The 17,363-nt window shown below is 34.6% G+C and overlaps 1 protein-coding gene across 1 annotated transcript in view; it reads left to right on the top strand.

The window, feature by feature from the left end:
• Positions 1-17,363, top strand: part of ADAM2 (ADAM metallopeptidase domain 2) — a gene marked incomplete at both ends in the record, with an annotated part of 73,484 nt that overhangs the window by 10,975 nt on the left and 45,146 nt on the right. The window contains 3 exons of the mRNA XM_082864000.1: positions 1,056-1,132; positions 4,625-4,793; positions 9,771-9,827. Coding sequence (XP_082720126.1) covers positions 1,056-1,132; positions 4,625-4,793; positions 9,771-9,827 — 303 coding nt within the window. The remainder of the gene's footprint in view (positions 1-1,055; positions 1,133-4,624; positions 4,794-9,770; positions 9,828-17,363) is intronic.

Genomic DNA, 17,363 nt, shown 5'->3' with positions numbered 1-17,363 from the left:
TTTCAGATTCAATGGTTTCTATAGATCTGTATTCTAGGGTTTTTGTTTTTTGCCATCTGCAGTGTCAGTAAAACATATCCAGTGTATTTCATTTTAAATGTATTTCTTTGTTCTAGAATTTAGAGTTGGCATTTTTGTAACATTTTATTTCTCTGCTGAATTTCCTAATTGCTTCCCTTATTATGCCCAGAATTTCCTTTATGATGTCCTTCATCATGTTTTTAATATCTGTTTTAAATCCATTTATTTACTAATTCCAAAATCCGGTGTTATTTTGAAGTCAGTTTCTTTCTGGTTTTACTTTTGACTATGGGCCACATTTTTCTTTTATTCATATATCTAATATTTTAAATCATATACTGGTGATATTCCATGATACATTGGAGAGCTTGTGATTCTTTTCTCTAAAGAGTTCTCAGGGTCAGTAAGATTGTGTGTTTTGTTGGAACATTTGCTACTTTGTGCTGCCCTGCCAAGGGGAGGCACTCAGGTGAAAACCAGTATAACACAAAACTCAGTAAATGCAGTTTTCCTCTTTCTATTGTTGATTCCCTTCTCTCACCTTTTCTTGCCTGCCTTTGTTGTTGGAGTTTAAAAAATAATTTTTCAGAGTCTACATTTGTCATTGATGAGAAGGCTAATCCAGTGCAAGCTACTCTGCCATTATACTAAAGTAATCTTGAAAAGAAAAAATTATCTTTTGGGTTTATTTACTTTTTACATCTACCTTGAAAAATTAAGTCAGAAGAGTTTGAAGAAACAAGTTTTTGATGATTTTTACCTTGATCCTAATGATTGGGTTGTCATGTTTCATTTATAACAGAATAAATCATGGAAGTTTACTTGTTCTTTGGAACACGTAGGGACAGTTTTGGAAAATTGAGCCAAATGTTCATCTAATGATGTTATAAATCCATTTTGGAAACAATTAGTGCTTGACACATACATACATATATATATATGTGTGTGTGTGTGTGTGTGTGTGTTTTAAGTATTTGAGAATAGTGCATTTAACATAAATTATTCTAATAGAAATATATGTGTTTATTTTTCAGGACTTATGCTACTACCAAGGGTATATTGAAGGTTATCCAAATTCTATGGTGATCGTTAGCACATGTACTGGACTCAGGTTGTTATACATAATTTTATGGTTACAAAAAATGGAATTTTTAAGAAATAATTTTCAAATTTAAAAAATTATAATCAGAAGCTTTATTTTTAAATTAATTTTATTGGAGTATAGTTGATTTACAATGTTCTGTTAGTTTCTGCTGTACAGCAAAGTGAATCAGTTATACATATACATATACCCACTCTTTTAGATTCTATTCCCATATATAGGTCATTACAGAGTATTGAGTAGAGTTCCCTGTGCTATATGGTAGGTTCTTATTAGTTATCTATTTTATATATAGTAGTGTGTATATGTCAATCCCAATCTTCCAATTCATCCCACCCCACCTTCCCCCCCTTGGTAACCATAAGTTTGTTTTCTACATCTGTGACTCTATTTATGTTTTGTAAATAGGTTCATTTGTACCATTTTTTTAATATTCCACATATAAGTGATATCATATGATATTTATCTTTCTCTGTCTGACTTACTTCACTCAGTATGACAATATTTATGTCCATCGATTTTGCTAAAAATGGCATTATTTCATTCTGTATTTATGGCTGAGTAATGTTCCATTGTATATATGTACCGCATCTTCTTTATCCATTTCTCTGTTGATGGACATTTAGGTTGCTTCCATGTCCTGACTATTGTAAAAAAGTGCTGCAGTGAACTTTGGGGTACATGTATCTTTTCGAATTATGCTTTTCTGCAGATATATACCCAGGAGTAGGATTGCTGGATCATATAGTAGCCCTATTTTTAGTTTTTTAAGGAACCTCCATACTGTTGTCCATAGTGGCAGCACCAATTTACATTCACACCAACAGTGTAGGAGGGTTCCCTTTTCTCCACACACTCTCCAGTATTTATTGCTCGTAGATTTTTTTGATGATGGCCATTCTGACCAGTGTGAAGTGATACCCCATTGTAGTTTTGATTTGCATTTCTCTAATAATTGGTGATGTGAAGCATCTTTTCATGTGTCTCTTGGCCATCTGTATGTCTTCTTTGGAGGAATGTCTATTTAGATCTTCCACCCATTTTTTGATTGGGTTGTTTCATTTTTTTGATATTGAGCTGTATGAGCTGTTTGTATATTTTGGAGATTAATCCCTTGTCGGTCGTTTCATTTGCACATATTTTCTCCCATTCTGTGGATGGTCTTTTTGTTTTGTTGATGGTTTCCTTTGCTGTGTAAAAGCCTTTGAGTTTAATTAGGTCTCATTTGCTTATTTTTGTTTTTATTTTCATTACTCTAGGAGGTAGAGCAAAAAAAGATCTTGCTTCGATTTATGTCAGAGAGTGTTCTGCCTATGTTTTCCTCTAAGAGTTTTATAGTATCCAGTCTTACATTTAGGTCTTTAATCCATTTTGAGTTTATTTTTGTGTATGGTGTTAGGGAACATTCTAATTTCATTCTTTTACATGTAGCGGTCCAGTGTTCCCAGCACCACTTATTGACGAGACTGTCTTTTCTCCATTGTATATTCTTGCCTCCTTTGTCATAGATTAGGTGACCATAGGTGCGTAGGTTTATATCTGGACTTTCTAGCCTGTTTCATTGATCTATATTTGTGTTATTGTGCCAGTACCATACTGTCTTGATTACTGTAGCTTTGTAGTATTGTCTGGGGAACCTGATTCCTCTAGTCCATTTTTCTTTCTCAAGATTGATTTGGCTATTTGGGGTCTTTTGTGTTTTCATATAAATTGTGAAATTTTTTGTTCTAGTTCTGTGAAAAATGCCATTGGTAATTTGATAGGGATTGCATTGAATCTGTAGATTGCTTTGGGTAGTATAGTCATTTTCACAATATTGATTGTTCCAATCTAAGGACATGGTATATCTCTCCATCTGTTTGTGTCATCTTTGATTTCTTTCGTCAGTATCTTATAGTTTTCTGAATGCAGGTCTTTTGCCTCCTTAAGTAGGTTAATTGCTAGGTACTTTATTATTTTTGATGTGATGGTAAATGGGATTGTTTCCTTAATTTCTCTTTCTGATCTTTCATTAGTAGTGTATAGGAATGCAACAGATTTCTGCACATTAATTTTGTATCCTGTGACTTTACCAAATTAATTGATGAGCCCTAGTAGTTTTCTGGTGGCATCTTTAGGATTTTCTATGTATAGTATCATGTCTTCTGCAGACAGTTTAACTTCTTTTCCAATTTGTATTTCTTTTTCTTCTCTGATTGCCGTGGCTAGGACTTCCAAAACTATGTTGAGTGAAAGTGGAGAGAGTGGACATCCTTGTCTTGTTCCTGATCTTAGAGGAAATGCTTTCAGTTTTTCCCTGTTGAGAATGATGTTTGCTGTAGGTTTGTCGTATATGGCCTTCATTATGTTGAGGTAGGTTCCCTCTATGCCCACTTTCTAGAGAGTTTTTATCATATATGGGTGTTTAATTTTGTCAAAAGCCTTTTCTGCATCTATTGAGATGATCATATTGTTTTTATTCAGTTTGTTAATATGGTGTATCACACTGATTGGTTTACGTATATTGAAGAATCCTTGCATCATTGGGATAAATCCCACTTGATCATGGTATATGATTCTTTTAATGTGTTGTTGGATTTGGTTAGCTAGTATTTTGTTGAGGATTTTTGCATCTATGTTCATCAGTTATATTGACCTGTAATGTGTGTGTGTGTGTTTGTGATACCTTTGTCTGGTTTTGGTATCAGGGTGATGGTGGCCTCATAGAATGAGCTTCTGAGTGTTCCTTTCTCTGCAATTTTTTGGAATGGTTTGAGAAGGACATGTGTTAGCTCTTCTCTAAGTGTTTGATAGAATTCACCTGTGAAGCCATCTGGTCCTGGACTTTTGTTTGTTGGAAGTTTTTAAATCACTGTTTCAATTTCAGTACTTTTGATTGGTCTATTTATATTTTCTACTTCCTCCTGGTTCAGTCTTGGAGGGTTGTGTCTTTCTAAGAATTTGTCAATTTCTTCTAGGCTGTTCTTTTTATTGGCATATAATTGCTTGTAGTAGTCTCTTATGATCCTTTGTATTTCTATGGTGTCAGTTTCAACTTCTCCTTTTTATTTCTAGTTGTATTAATTTGAGTCCTCTCCCTTTTTTTTCTTCATGAGGCTGGCTAAAGGTTTATCAATTTTATTTATCTTCTCAAAGAACCAGCTTTTAGTTTCCTTGATCTTTGCTAAGTTATAAAGTGAGGCATGGCTTATAGTGGGAAATTGTCATTGGAAAAGCACAGCATGGAGACTTTTGTACTGTCTCCTACTCTTCTCCTGAATTACGATTTTTTAGTGTATGTGGAGACCACAGAGTACTAGTAGCTTGGTAAATACCAATAGCATTACTACTCTGTTCCACTCAGTAAATTTGTGGATACTCGGTAACTTTTTCTTACTTCACCACATAAGGCTAAGAATGAAAATAACCTACATACTATTAAAAAACCCTGATTATGTCATTTTATTGACTTCGTGAAAAATGAACTGTTTTATTTATTCACTTACTTTTTGGAATTTTTAGGGGCTTACTACAATTTGAAAATGTAAGTTATGGAATTGAGCCCTTGGAGCCTTCAATTGGTTTTGAACATGTGATTTATCAAGTAAAACATAGGAATACAGGTGCTCCTTTATATGCTGAGAAGGATATTGAGTCAAGAGAAAAGCCCTATAAAATACAAAGTGTAGAGGTAAGTGATCAATTGAGTAAGCTATATAGTTATTACTAAGCAGCAATATAAAAAATGTATTTTTTTCTGATAAAAAATTATTAACATATGTATATGAGAGAGAGAAAGAGAGAGAGAGTGATACCAGAAACTTCATAACCTATTGTAAGTCTTAAAACTAGTCATTCAGTTTTCCAGAACACCAAGATGGCATTTTCTGCTGTTAGTGGCATTTTTCCCTGTGATCCAGACCTTTGTTGTCTGCAGATGCTCTCCTTTCTCCATATCCATTATATCAAAGTTTGGATATAATAAACATAAGTGACATTCACATAAATTCACATAAAAATTCACATAAAATGAAGATACTTATCTAGGATGCTGAGAAGAATCACTAGTGTCTTTTAGGACAACTGCCTCAGGGTAGGCCATTACATTTTCCTTATATCCTTATCCAGGGATGGAGAGACTGCTTCTACTGGCAAAGGAGACTCATCAGAATTTAGTAGAAGTTTAGGGACTTCCCTGGTGGCACAGTAGTTAGGAATCTGCCTGCCAATGCAGGGGACATGGTTTCAATCCCTGGTCTGGGAAGATCCCACATGCCATGGAGCAACTAAGCCCATGTGCCACAACTACTGAGCCTGCGCTCTAGAGCTCACGAGCCACAACTACTGAGCCCGTGTGCCACAGCTACTGAAACCTGCATGCCTAGAGCCCGTGCTCCACAACAGGAGAAGCCACCACAATGAGAAGCCCGTGCATAACAACAAAGAGTAGCCCCCACTCGCCACAACTAGAGAAAGCCCACATGCAGCAACGAAGACCCAACACAGCCAAAATAGATAAATAAATATTTATTTATTTAAAAAAAGAATTTAGGGATTTAGTGACCCCAGCTTCATCAGAGTTTCTCATATACGCTCATTCCAATTTTTAGGATGTTATTTCTTCCAGTAGACACCCTGTGAGGGTGGAAATTCAATTTGTGTTGTAGTTCATCCATTCACAAAATGAGATTCTGGGTTTGGTTTTCAACAATCTCAGCTCTGCACCAACACGGCTAAGGGTATCTTTCAATAAAGACACTTCCCCAAGAAAACAGAACCAACAGAATATATGTATGTGTGTGTGTGTGTGTGTGTGTGTGTGTGTGTATGTGCATACACACACATATATATTTGATGTAAACACACACACACACACACACACACAAAGAGAGGGAGAATGAAAGAATTTAGAGTAGACTGTAGACTAGCAAGCTGGAGACAAGGGAAGAGTTGTATTCAAGTCCAAAGGCAGTCAGCTGGAAGGATTCCTTCTTGCTTACAAGGTAGTCTTTGTTCTAATAAGGCCTTCAACTAATCAGATGAGCTCCACACATATTATGAAGGGTAATCTACTCCACTAAAAGTCCACCAATCTAAATGTTTATCTTATCCAAAATCATTTTCACAGAGACATCCAGAATAATTTTTGAACAAAAATCTGGGCATTGTGGCCCAGGCAAGTTCACAGAAAAAACTAACCATCACACCAGGTTTACAAAATTTATTTCATATTTCCTCCAAAAGTTTTATTCTTTAATCTCTTACATTTCAATATATGATCCAATTTAATTTAATTTTTGTATGGAGTGAAGGAGGGCTCTAAATTCATCATTTTTCATATGCATATCTAGTTTTCCCAACACCATTTGTTGAAAAGACTCATGTTTGTTCCACTGAATCTTCATGACCCTTTTTTTCAAAGATCAGTTGACCATAGATGTTAGGGATTATTTCTGCACTTGCAATAATACTCCATTGATCTTATGTCTATCCTTATGCCAGAGCCACACTTTTTACTACTATACCTTTGGAATAAGTTTTGGAATTAGTAAGTGTACATCCTTCAGTAATGTTCTTTTTCAAGATTGTTTTGGCTATTCTTGATACTATCAATCTCCAAATAAATTTTAAAATTCACTTATTTTCAATTCCCTGAAAAATCAAGCTGGGATTCTGTTGATTCTGTAGATTAATCTTGGAAATACTGCCACTTAACAATATTAACTCGTCCTATCCATGAACATTGAGCGGCTTTTTGTTTTTAGGTCTTCTTTAATTTTTTACCACAATCTTTTGTATAGTTGTCTTCAAGTTGTCAGCCAAACTTCTTAGGTTAAATTTATTTCTACAAATGTTGTCATTTAAATGCTATTTCACATTTAAAATTTTATTTCAAATTTGGATTTCTCATTATTCATGTTTGGAAATTATTGACTTTTGTATACTGATTTCATATTCTGCAAACTTGTTTAAATTGGGTATTAGTTTTTTATTGTACTCTTTGTAGTCTTCTATGTACAAGATGATGTCATCTTAAACAAAGATTATGTTCTTCCTTTTCAATTATGATGCTGTTAACTTCTCTTTTATTGCCTACATGCCCTGGTTAGCATGGTGTTGAATAGGTGAGAAGAATATCCTTGTCTTGGACCAATTTTAAGAAGAAAGTCCACCACTATTAAGTATAATGTTAATGGTGAAATAATATAAAAACTTTCTGAAACTTTCAACTCACTTTACTCTCTGATAAAATTCTCCTGCTTCACTTTCTATCTCACTTTCTCTGACTTTTCCTTATACACTCATGTTCTAGATAATGATATTTCTTGTGTTATGTCTCAGGTTTTTGTTTGTGTTGTATATTGTCTTGTATATTTTTTCACAGCTTTATCTACTGTGATTTACAGATCTCCCACTCTTATTCCAATTTTTTTCTGAGTTATTGATCTTACATTGGACATAATGACTGCCCAAGTTAAACAAAATACACAAACACACACATTAACTATCTACCTACTTATCTATTTATCTATCTATATCATCTATCATCTATCTATCTATCATCATCTTCATGTCCCTCTCACTTCCTGAATATTCTTACCAGTGGGCTTTGGTATCTTTTAACTTTAACTTTTTAATCCAACTACATTGCAATTGGATCATTTAGTAGTGTTCTCCAATCTTCTTCCCTAGCTCCAATTCTTTAGTGTTTATTTGACCAAAGCAAACTTTCATGCAATTGATGTCAACTTTATATAGCACATTTCCAAGAAATTGGTTTTCTTTATTGGCTACTTTCATTTACTAAATAAAATAGCTTTTCAGGTCTTCTGAAATCTTAACACCTGCCCACCTTCCCAATATACAGATTTCTTGGCATTCTTTTATGCATCTTTGTCTTAAATTTTTAATTATTTTGCTGAAACGGACTATATCTTTTCCCCATGAAAGCTTATTGTCCAATAAATAAGTGAATAAATTATAATCAACTAAATATCATCAATCCCTATCTCAGAGATGAAAATAAACAAGGATTACTTCAGGAAATGTAAGTCAACTAACACTTATGTTGCTTAAAACAAAGAAATAGCTTTGAATCTCTCAAACCATTAATATTTTGTTAGTTTCAATTAATATAAATGTTTATTTTTCTCCTCCAGTAAAGTTCATTTCCTTGTTTAGGCACTTCAATGAAACTTTGGAATCCTATAAGCAAAACTATCATGAAGCATTCAGTGCTTCCTTTTGGATGGAAATGAAAATAAACCAATTAGACCATAAGGGGATTTCATTTGCATTTAAAAAAAAAAAAAAACCTCAAGTCTCCAAGGTTGTAAAAGATAATTTTTTTTTTTTTTTTTTTTTTTTTTTTTTTTGCAGTACGCGGGCCTCTCACTGCTGTGGCCTCTCCCGTTGTGGAGCACAGGCTCTGGACGCGCAGGGGCAGCGGCCATGGCTCACGGGCCCAGCCGCTCCGCAGCATGTGGGATCTTCCCGGACCGGGGCATGAACACGTGTCCGCTGCATCGGCAGGCGGACTCTCAACCACTGCGCCACCAGGGAAGCCCAAAGAGAATTTTTAAATGGAGGGAAAAAATGAATGATCATTCACCCCTAAATTTGTCTTACTGACCTTATTGACTTTTATTCCTTTAAATTACTACAATCTTCACTTTTCTCTGCTAAATCCTAGATTTTTCTCTATTGCTCCTCTTTATGTTAAGGAAAATGGTTTAACTAAAAATTTGATAGTTTTGAACTTTCAAAGGATTAAATACCAGTGTAAAAAGAAAAAAATTCAAGCATTAAAATACACGTAATAAAAGTTTTCTCAATTTTTGAAATTTGATCCTCCTTTTCTGCTTCTATATATTTGTCCAGTGCTTATACGTGGTATGCTATTTTAGTAACAAACTATTTTGAGTTAACTGCACTACAGTCTTAAAGTGCCCACAAAGACTGTCTTCCAAGTTTTCCCTAGTGCATTCCTCCTAGGTTAACTTCATGTAAAAATAATGATGAACATAAGTAATATTTTATTAAACATAGTTGCAACAATTATTACTTGTTGGCAGAGTATAAGTCACACAGATCATAAGCCCATCGGGCCTCACATTTGTGCCTAATTTAACCACTGTGGTCTAATTAAATGACATCATAACCAGATTCCATATACCGAGATATCTATGGTGCATTTTAAGAAACCCATTTTGTTTCTCTGTTGCTCACTTTTTTCTGCAGTGATTTATACAAGGATTAGCTTTATCCTTCAGATGAAATCCCACCCCTCTAAACACAGAGATGTGCCCCTACTCTTTCAAGGTCATAGATAAAATCATACAGCATAATAATGTATAGTGGAATCATTAAACGAACATAAATACACACATAATGGCAAGTCAAGGGAAGAATTTCCTCAGGGAAAAGAATCATATGAGTAGCCCAGTACCAGTGAGAATATGGAGAATGGAAGGTAGAGGAAAGCTATTTTCTGAATAAATTAAGTGATTGATCAGGTGCGAAAGACATGACAAAGGCAATATTCTGAAAATGATTTCTATTTTCATATAGAAAACAATTTTCAATGTTGAATTTGTGAAGTAGTATATTACTTAAAGTAATTAAATGATTCTTCAATTTTTATCTAAAGTTTGTGACTTTTTTTCAGCCACCTGCAGACTTCTCTCAGTATATAGAAATGCATGTTGTAGTTGAAAAAAATTTAGTAAGTATACTTTCACTTATTTGTCTAACATAATTTATATTAGCAATGGGAGGTTATAAAAAGTGTTAGAATAAATTTTTAACACAGGACAATAAATGATAATTTTTGCTTTATCTCTGCCTTAATGAATTTAAATTACTAGTATCAGTAGTAAATTAGAAATCAAATCTCTATTAGTTTATTTTTAATTTTATATAATTAACATATTAAAACATGTTACCTATAAAATAGTTTCTTAGTAGTTTTTATTCATCATTCCCATACCCATAATGTCTAATAACCTTTGATCTTTTACTGTCTCCATAATTTTGCCTTTTTCAGAAGATCATATAGTTGAAATGTACAGTATGTAGTTGTTACAGATTACCTTCTTTACCTTGGTAACATGCATTTAACTTTACTACATGCCTTATCATGGCTTGCGAGCTAATTTCTTTTAGTACTGAGTAATATTGCATTGTCTGTATGTACCACAGTTTATTTATCCATTCATCTACTAAAGGACATCTTGGTTGCTTCCAATTTTGAGATGAATCGAGCTGCTATTAACATCCACTCACAGGTTTTTGTATTGACATATTTTAAATCCTTTGGGTAAATATCAAGCAGCATGATTGCTGCATCATATGGTAACAGTATGTTTTTTTGTTTGATTTTTTTGTGAGAAACTGCCAGACTGTCTTCCAAAGTGCCTGTTTCATCTTGCATTCAGCACTTTAAATATATCATCCCCTTGTATTCTGTCCTCTAAAGTGTTTGCTAAGAAATCGGCTAGTAATCTTATTATCACCCCTTTTATGTGGTTAGTTACTTTTCTCTTGCTGCCTTCAATATTAATATTCTCTTTAGGTTTTGACAGTTTGATTATAATTTGTCTTGGTGTGGGTCTCTTTGGCTTTATCCTTCTTAGAATTTAAGCTTAAGGATTTGTGTGTTCATGTGGTTCATCAGATTTGGCCAGCTTTTGGCCATTATATCTTTAAATAATCTCTCTTCTTCTTCTGGGATTCCCTTAAGTCATATATTGTTCTGCATAATGGTATCCCACCAGTCCCTCCTTCTTTTTCTTTCTGGTGCTCAGACTCAATAATTTCAGTTATCCTGTTCTCAAGTTTACTGCTTCTTTCTTCTGCCCCTTCAAATCTACTGTTGAATCCTTCTACTCAATTTTCAGCTCAGTTATCGCATTTTTCAATGCCAGAATTTGTTTGGTTTCTTTTTATAATTTCTATATCTTTGTTGATATTTTCACTTTATTCATATATTATTTTCCTGACTTCCCTTCATTCTTTTTGTTTTCCTTTAGCTCTTTGAGCATATTATTTTAGACAGTTGTTTTAAAGACTTTGTCTAGTATGTCTCTATGTCCTCAGGAAGGGTTTCTGTCAATTTATTTCCTTCGTTTGGGCCATGCTTTTTTTCTTTGTTTGCCTTGTAACATAGACTGAATGTTTCTGTTCCTCTAAAATTTATACTAATGCATAGTGATGGTACTGGGAAGTGAAGCCTTTGGGAGTGGCTTAGGTCATGAAGCTGGAGCCCTCATGAATGGGATTAGTGCCCTTACAAAAGAGAGGCCAGAGAGCTCCCTCATCTCTTCTACCATGTGAGGACAGAGCAGGAAGATGGCAAGATGGCCATCTCTGAACCAGGGAGCATGTTCTCATCAGACACAGGGTATGCTGGAAACCTAATCTTTAAACTTCCTGGCCTCCAGAACTGTGAGAAATAAATATTTGTTGTTTGAGTACCCAGTCTATGGTGTTTTTGTTAAGGCAGCCCAAACTGACTAAGACACATTGTGATTTTTGTTGAAAATTCAGCATTTGATAAAATAACCAGGGGACACAGAAAACAGCCATTCAGGCACCTTCCAGACCGGTTAGAACATTGCAGATAAGGTCGTCTTCTCTGCTCCACCTGGTATAAGGGAGGGAATTGGGAAATGGACTACCATTTCCTCCAGATTAAACCATGCCACACTGGGGAAGGGAATAGGGCATAGGGGAGTAAAAACACCACAAAATTTCCTGTCATTTTCAAGATGTTTTTTTCTTGATTGGACATTTGTAGACCTTTGAATATTTTCCTGAGGTTTTCTGGAGGCTCCAATGAGGTTATTTCAGCCAGTTTCTGGTTGTCTTTTGATGTTTCCAGAGAAAAACGAAGGCTTGGTGTTTTCTAGTTCTCCATTTTGTTGACTTCACTCCCCATGAAGGATATTTTTAATTATTTGTTGTCATCATTTTACAAAGGCTACTTTAAATCTTTGTCAGATAATTCTACCAAGTGATGTACTTTGGTGTTGACATGTATTGACTGACTTTTCTCCCTCAAGTTGTGATTTTCCTGGTTCTTGGTATGGCAAATGGTTTTCAGTTGCTTTCTGGAAATTTTTACTATTATGTTATGCAATTCTTCATTCTACTTAAATCTTTCATTTTGTTCATTCAGACTCCTTAGTTGTAGCACATAAGTCCTGACCAAGTTATATGGGTTAAATTCAATGACAAAAGTTCTCAGAGCCTTCATAATGCTATTTTGGTCTTCTTGGTTCAGTCACTGTTTCTGCGGGTCCCAGTGATACTTGCCTGTCCTGCCTGCAGGAGTGGAAGGACCTTCCCCTGTCTCCTTCTATTGCCTCTGAGTGGAATATTGTAGATGGTGGGCCTGTGCAGGTGGAAAGTGTCTCCCTGGTCCACCCAGTGCCAGTGGGACTCTAGTACTGTTTGTGCGGGTGGGAGTTACTTCCCAGGGTCATTCTGCCTAGCGTTTCTAGGTAGGTACAGGAGACATCAAGCCTGTGGGGGGTGGAGATATTTTGTCAGAAGAGTTTCACTCTTCCCTGCTGATACCGCCAATAGGACCAAATAGCTGTTTCCTGGTCCAGGCCACCTGTTGTCTCAAGCTCGTTAATGAGAAGCTCCATGCTGTGGTGCAGAGGTTACTATTCTAGGCATCACGGTGTTAATGGGTTTCTCATTCCATTTCTACCTGGACTACTTTTTTGCCACTGGATGGGGTGTTGGGAATTGCTGAGAAGCTATGTTGTTCTTCCATTCCTAGCATACCTGTACAGGTACCTTCTTACTTCCACCTTTTAGAGACTTCCTATGATTTTTTTGTTATATTATTTCAGGGTTTATACTTTTTTATAATTTTGATCAGCTTGGAGGAACAGGGAGAGATGAGTTTATACCACCCTTTCTTGAAATTTAAATTATTGTCTTTTGTGGGAATTCCTTGACGGCCCAGTGGTTAGGATGCAGGCTTTTTCACTGCTGGGGGCCCAGGTTCGATCCCTGGTTGGCGAACTAAGATCCCAGAAGCCGCTTGGCCAAAAAAGAAAAAAAAAGGGATAAATTACTGTCTTTTGCAAGTTTTTTTAAACCAATTTTAGAGAAGAAAAGACAAGATATTTATTGTTTTATACTTTGTTATTGCTAGTACCAATGTTCTTTATTATACTTATGTAGATATGAGTTACTGTTTTGTGTCATCTTTTCAACCTGAGAATTTCCTGATTATTACCATTTCTTGCCTTATTATTTCTGGCAGAGCAGCTCTGCTATCACTGATTTCTCTCTCTCTCTCTCTGTCTTTAAAATTTGAGAATGGCTTTCTGTTGCCTTTACTTAAGAAGAATAGTTTTGCTGAGTATAGAATTCTTGATTGAGAGTATTTTGTGGTAGCACTTTGAATTTGTAACCCCACCTGGTCTCCATTGATTCTAATGAGAAGTCAGCTCTGAACCTTGCTGTGCTTCTCCTATAGGTGATGTACCACTTTTTTCTTCTCAGTGTAAAGATTTTCTCCTTGTGGCTGTTGTCCAGTAACTACAACTATGATGTGTCTATGTGTGATTGTCTTTGATTTTATCTTACTTGAAGTTTGTTAAGCCTAAGTAATGTGTAGATTAGTGATTTTCATTGTTTGGGAGTTTTTAGCTATTATTTACTCAAGTTTTGTATTTTTGTTTGTTTTGTTTTGTTTTGTTTTTGATCATTTCTATGTCTCCTCTCCTTCTAAGACGCTCATTCTGTAAATGTGTATTTGCTTCATGGTGTCAAACAGGTGTCTGAGATTCTGTTCACTTTACTTCTTGTTTTTCCTTTCTGTTCTTTATGTTGAATAATTTCTATTGATACATTATTATTTTCATTTATTCTTTCTGCTAGTGAGCTTATATAATTTTAGTTATTATATTTTCAACTCAAGTATCTATTTAGTTCTTTTTTACAATTTTATAATTATTATTTGTTTTTTCTATTTCACTCAGGTTTATTGAGATATAATTGACACATAACTGTGTAAGTTTAATGTGTATGTGTTGACTTGATACATTTATAAATTACAAAATGATTACCACTGTAGTATTGGCTACCACGTCCATCCCATCACATAATTAATTTTCATTTCTCTTTTGTGGTGAGAACATTTAAATTCTACTCTCTTAGAACATTCAAGTATATGATGCAGTGTTATTAGCCATCATCACCAAGCTGTACATTATAATGTGTAATTTATATTCTTTACTGATACTCTCTTTTTTATGAGTCAAGGTCATCATTCCTTTACTTCTTTAAACATGGTTCCTTTCAGTTCCATGTTTACCATAGTTGTTTTATAGTTTCGTGTGCTAAATCCAATAAGGTCTACCTCATAGTTTCTAATGACTGCATTTTCAAATATGTGGGTAACATTGTTTTATTGTGCTTACTGTTTTTTAAATTCTTGTTTCTACTTTTAAGCCAGGATTTTTGTGGTTGACCTTGGGTGAACATATCTTAGTGGTCAGCCAATGACTGGTCAGAGGCTATGCTCCAACATTTGAGCTAGTAGGCTTCTAACCTTTGCAAATGGATTTGTCTGTTAGGGAAAGTATTCAGTTTTCAAGTCAGGTAGGTTTTGATTTTTATAGGACTTTCTCACATCTCCTCAGGTAGTGAGTAACGTTTCAAGTTCAGCCATGAACTTGTCGATATCTTAGACCCCTTTCAGTCTCTCCTGAGCATGAGTGTTAACTGGTGCATGAATGGAATATTCCAGACTATAAAGGATATATGGAAGGTTGTCAAGACCCGTTATGGCTATCATATCCCCCCCCCCCCAATTCCATGTTAGATTTCTGGCTCATCTTCTGGTCTGTTGCTTAAAATAACCAGTATCACAGCCTAAGTTTATCTGTGATGATGCCCTTCAATATTCATTTGCCACAGAGATCACTATTGTTTTTGACAGTATATCTGGGCACGTAGTTTTGCCCTGCTCTGCACCAAATCAAGTTATCCTCCTCTGATAGGGAAGTGTTTGGATTTTATGGCTTGACCTACCATGGTAGAATTACCACACAATACAATTTGAGATGTGGTTGGGGACAACCTCAGGTGAAATGTCACAGATTCCCACTGTTCTTACCATAGGATTAATAGTTTTTCTTTAATTAATATTTCTCATTTTAATGCCCTTGGTCAATTGCCAGAATCTTGAAATGTTTTTGAGATTTTTGTCTTTTATCATTGCTTATTGTGGAAAGGATTTGCAGACCTCATTATTTCACCATCTCAGGAGTCCCACTCTCTGTAATTAACTTTTTAATCCCCCTTAGTTTGTGAACTTTTCTTCTTATAGGTTTCACATATTTGCTAGGTATTTTATTTTACTGTGCTTGAAAATTAGATATTTTCATACATTCTTACTTCTATTCCTTGTTTTAGTCATTTATAGATTTCTGAGACACTTTTTGTTGCTCCATAACAAACTACTCCAAAATTTAGTGGCTTAAAAGGACAACTAATTATTTAGCTCACAATTCTTAAATATCCTCTGATCTCATTAAGATCTCCTTGTGCTGGACTGGCCTCACTTGTGTACTGTTAGTAAACTACTGATTTTGCTTGGAGTTGGGTGGTCCACTGGGTGTCTCAGCTGGCATGTCTTATCTCTGCGTTCCAATGATATTCGTATCATAATAATGTTATTTTTGTACAAGTTTTTGTGTGGACATAAGCTTTTATTTCTATTAGGTAGATGCAAAAGGTGAGAGTTGCTGAGTTGTGTGGTAACTCAAAATGTTTCACATTTTGAGACCCTAAAAAACAATTTTCACCATTATGTATTGCACCAGCAATGAACAAATGTATGAGTTCCAATTCCTCTAAATTCTCAACTTTGTTATTGTCTGTCTTTTGGACTTTAGCCATCCTGGTGGGTGTGAATTAGTTTCTCACTGTGCTTTTGATTTGCATTCCCTATTGTGTAATGATGTTGAGAATATTTGCACTTTCTTATTAGCTATTAGAATATTTTATTTGAGAAATTATTTAAATTCTTTACACATATTTCATTGGGTTGTCTTTTTATTGTTGTAGTTAAGTATTCATTGTATATTGTGGATGCTAGATGCTTATCCAATATATGATTTGCAAATATTTTTATCCATTCTGTGGGTTATCTTTTCATTTTTTCATTGTGTCATTTGAAGCATAACATTTTAAAATTTTGAAAACATCAGTCTTTCTCCATTTAATGTTCTTGCTCTCTCCAAATATCAATTGACCATAAGTGTTAGAATTTATTTCTAGAAATTGTTATTTTATTGATCTATAACTCTAATCGAAAGCCAAAAGCACAATGCCTTGATCATTACAGCTTTGTAGTTAGTTTTCAGATTTGGCTGTATGAGTCTTCCAACTTTGTTCTTCTTATTTAAAATTTTTGCAGACATTCTGGATCCCTTTCACTTTCATATACATAATAAGGTAAACTTGCCAATTCCTGCAAAACAATGCTGGAATTTTAACAGGGATTATATTATTTCTATAGATCAATTTGGAGATTATTGCCATCTTAACAATAATAGGTCTTCCAATCCATGAACACAGGTTCACTTTCCATTTATTTGTATCTTCTTTACTTTCTTTCAATGGTGTTTTGTAGTTTTCAGTGTGTGTTTTGTACTTCTTTTGTTAAATTTATTTTTTGGCATATTATCATTGTTTGATACCATCATAAATGGATTTATTTTCTTAATTTAATTTTAGATTGTTTATTGCTGGAGTATGGAAATGCAATTGATTTATATATTGATCTTGTATTCTCCAATTCTGCTGAAATCATTTATTAGTGCTAATGTTTTTTAGTGGTTGTCTTAGGATTTTTATATATACACATTTTTTTGTCTGTTAATAGAGTGTTTAACTTCTTTTTTTTCTATGTAGATGCCTCTTATTTCTTTTCCTTTACTAAATGCTTAGGCTAGAGCCTCCAGTGAAAGCTGAGATAGTAGCAATGAGAACAGATATACTTATCTTTTTCCTTATGTAAGAGAAATAACACTTATTCTTTCACCATTAAGTGTGATGCTATCTGTGGTTTTTTAATAGATGTCTTTTATCAGGTTGAGGGAGTTCTCGTCTATCCCTAGTTTATTGAGCTTTTTTTTTTCTTTAGTCAAATGCTTCTTCTGTGTCTTTTGAAAGAATGTCCAGTTTCCACAAAATCTACAAACAATAAATGCTAGAGAAGGTGTGGAGA

Source organism: Leucopleurus acutus (assembly GCF_964270905.1).
Source record: "Leucopleurus acutus genome assembly, chromosome: 21".
Lineage (NCBI taxonomy): Eukaryota > Metazoa > Chordata > Mammalia > Artiodactyla > Delphinidae > Leucopleurus > Leucopleurus acutus.
The sequence above is the reverse complement of the archived record's forward strand: the minus strand, read 5'-3'. Positions and strand labels throughout refer to the sequence as shown.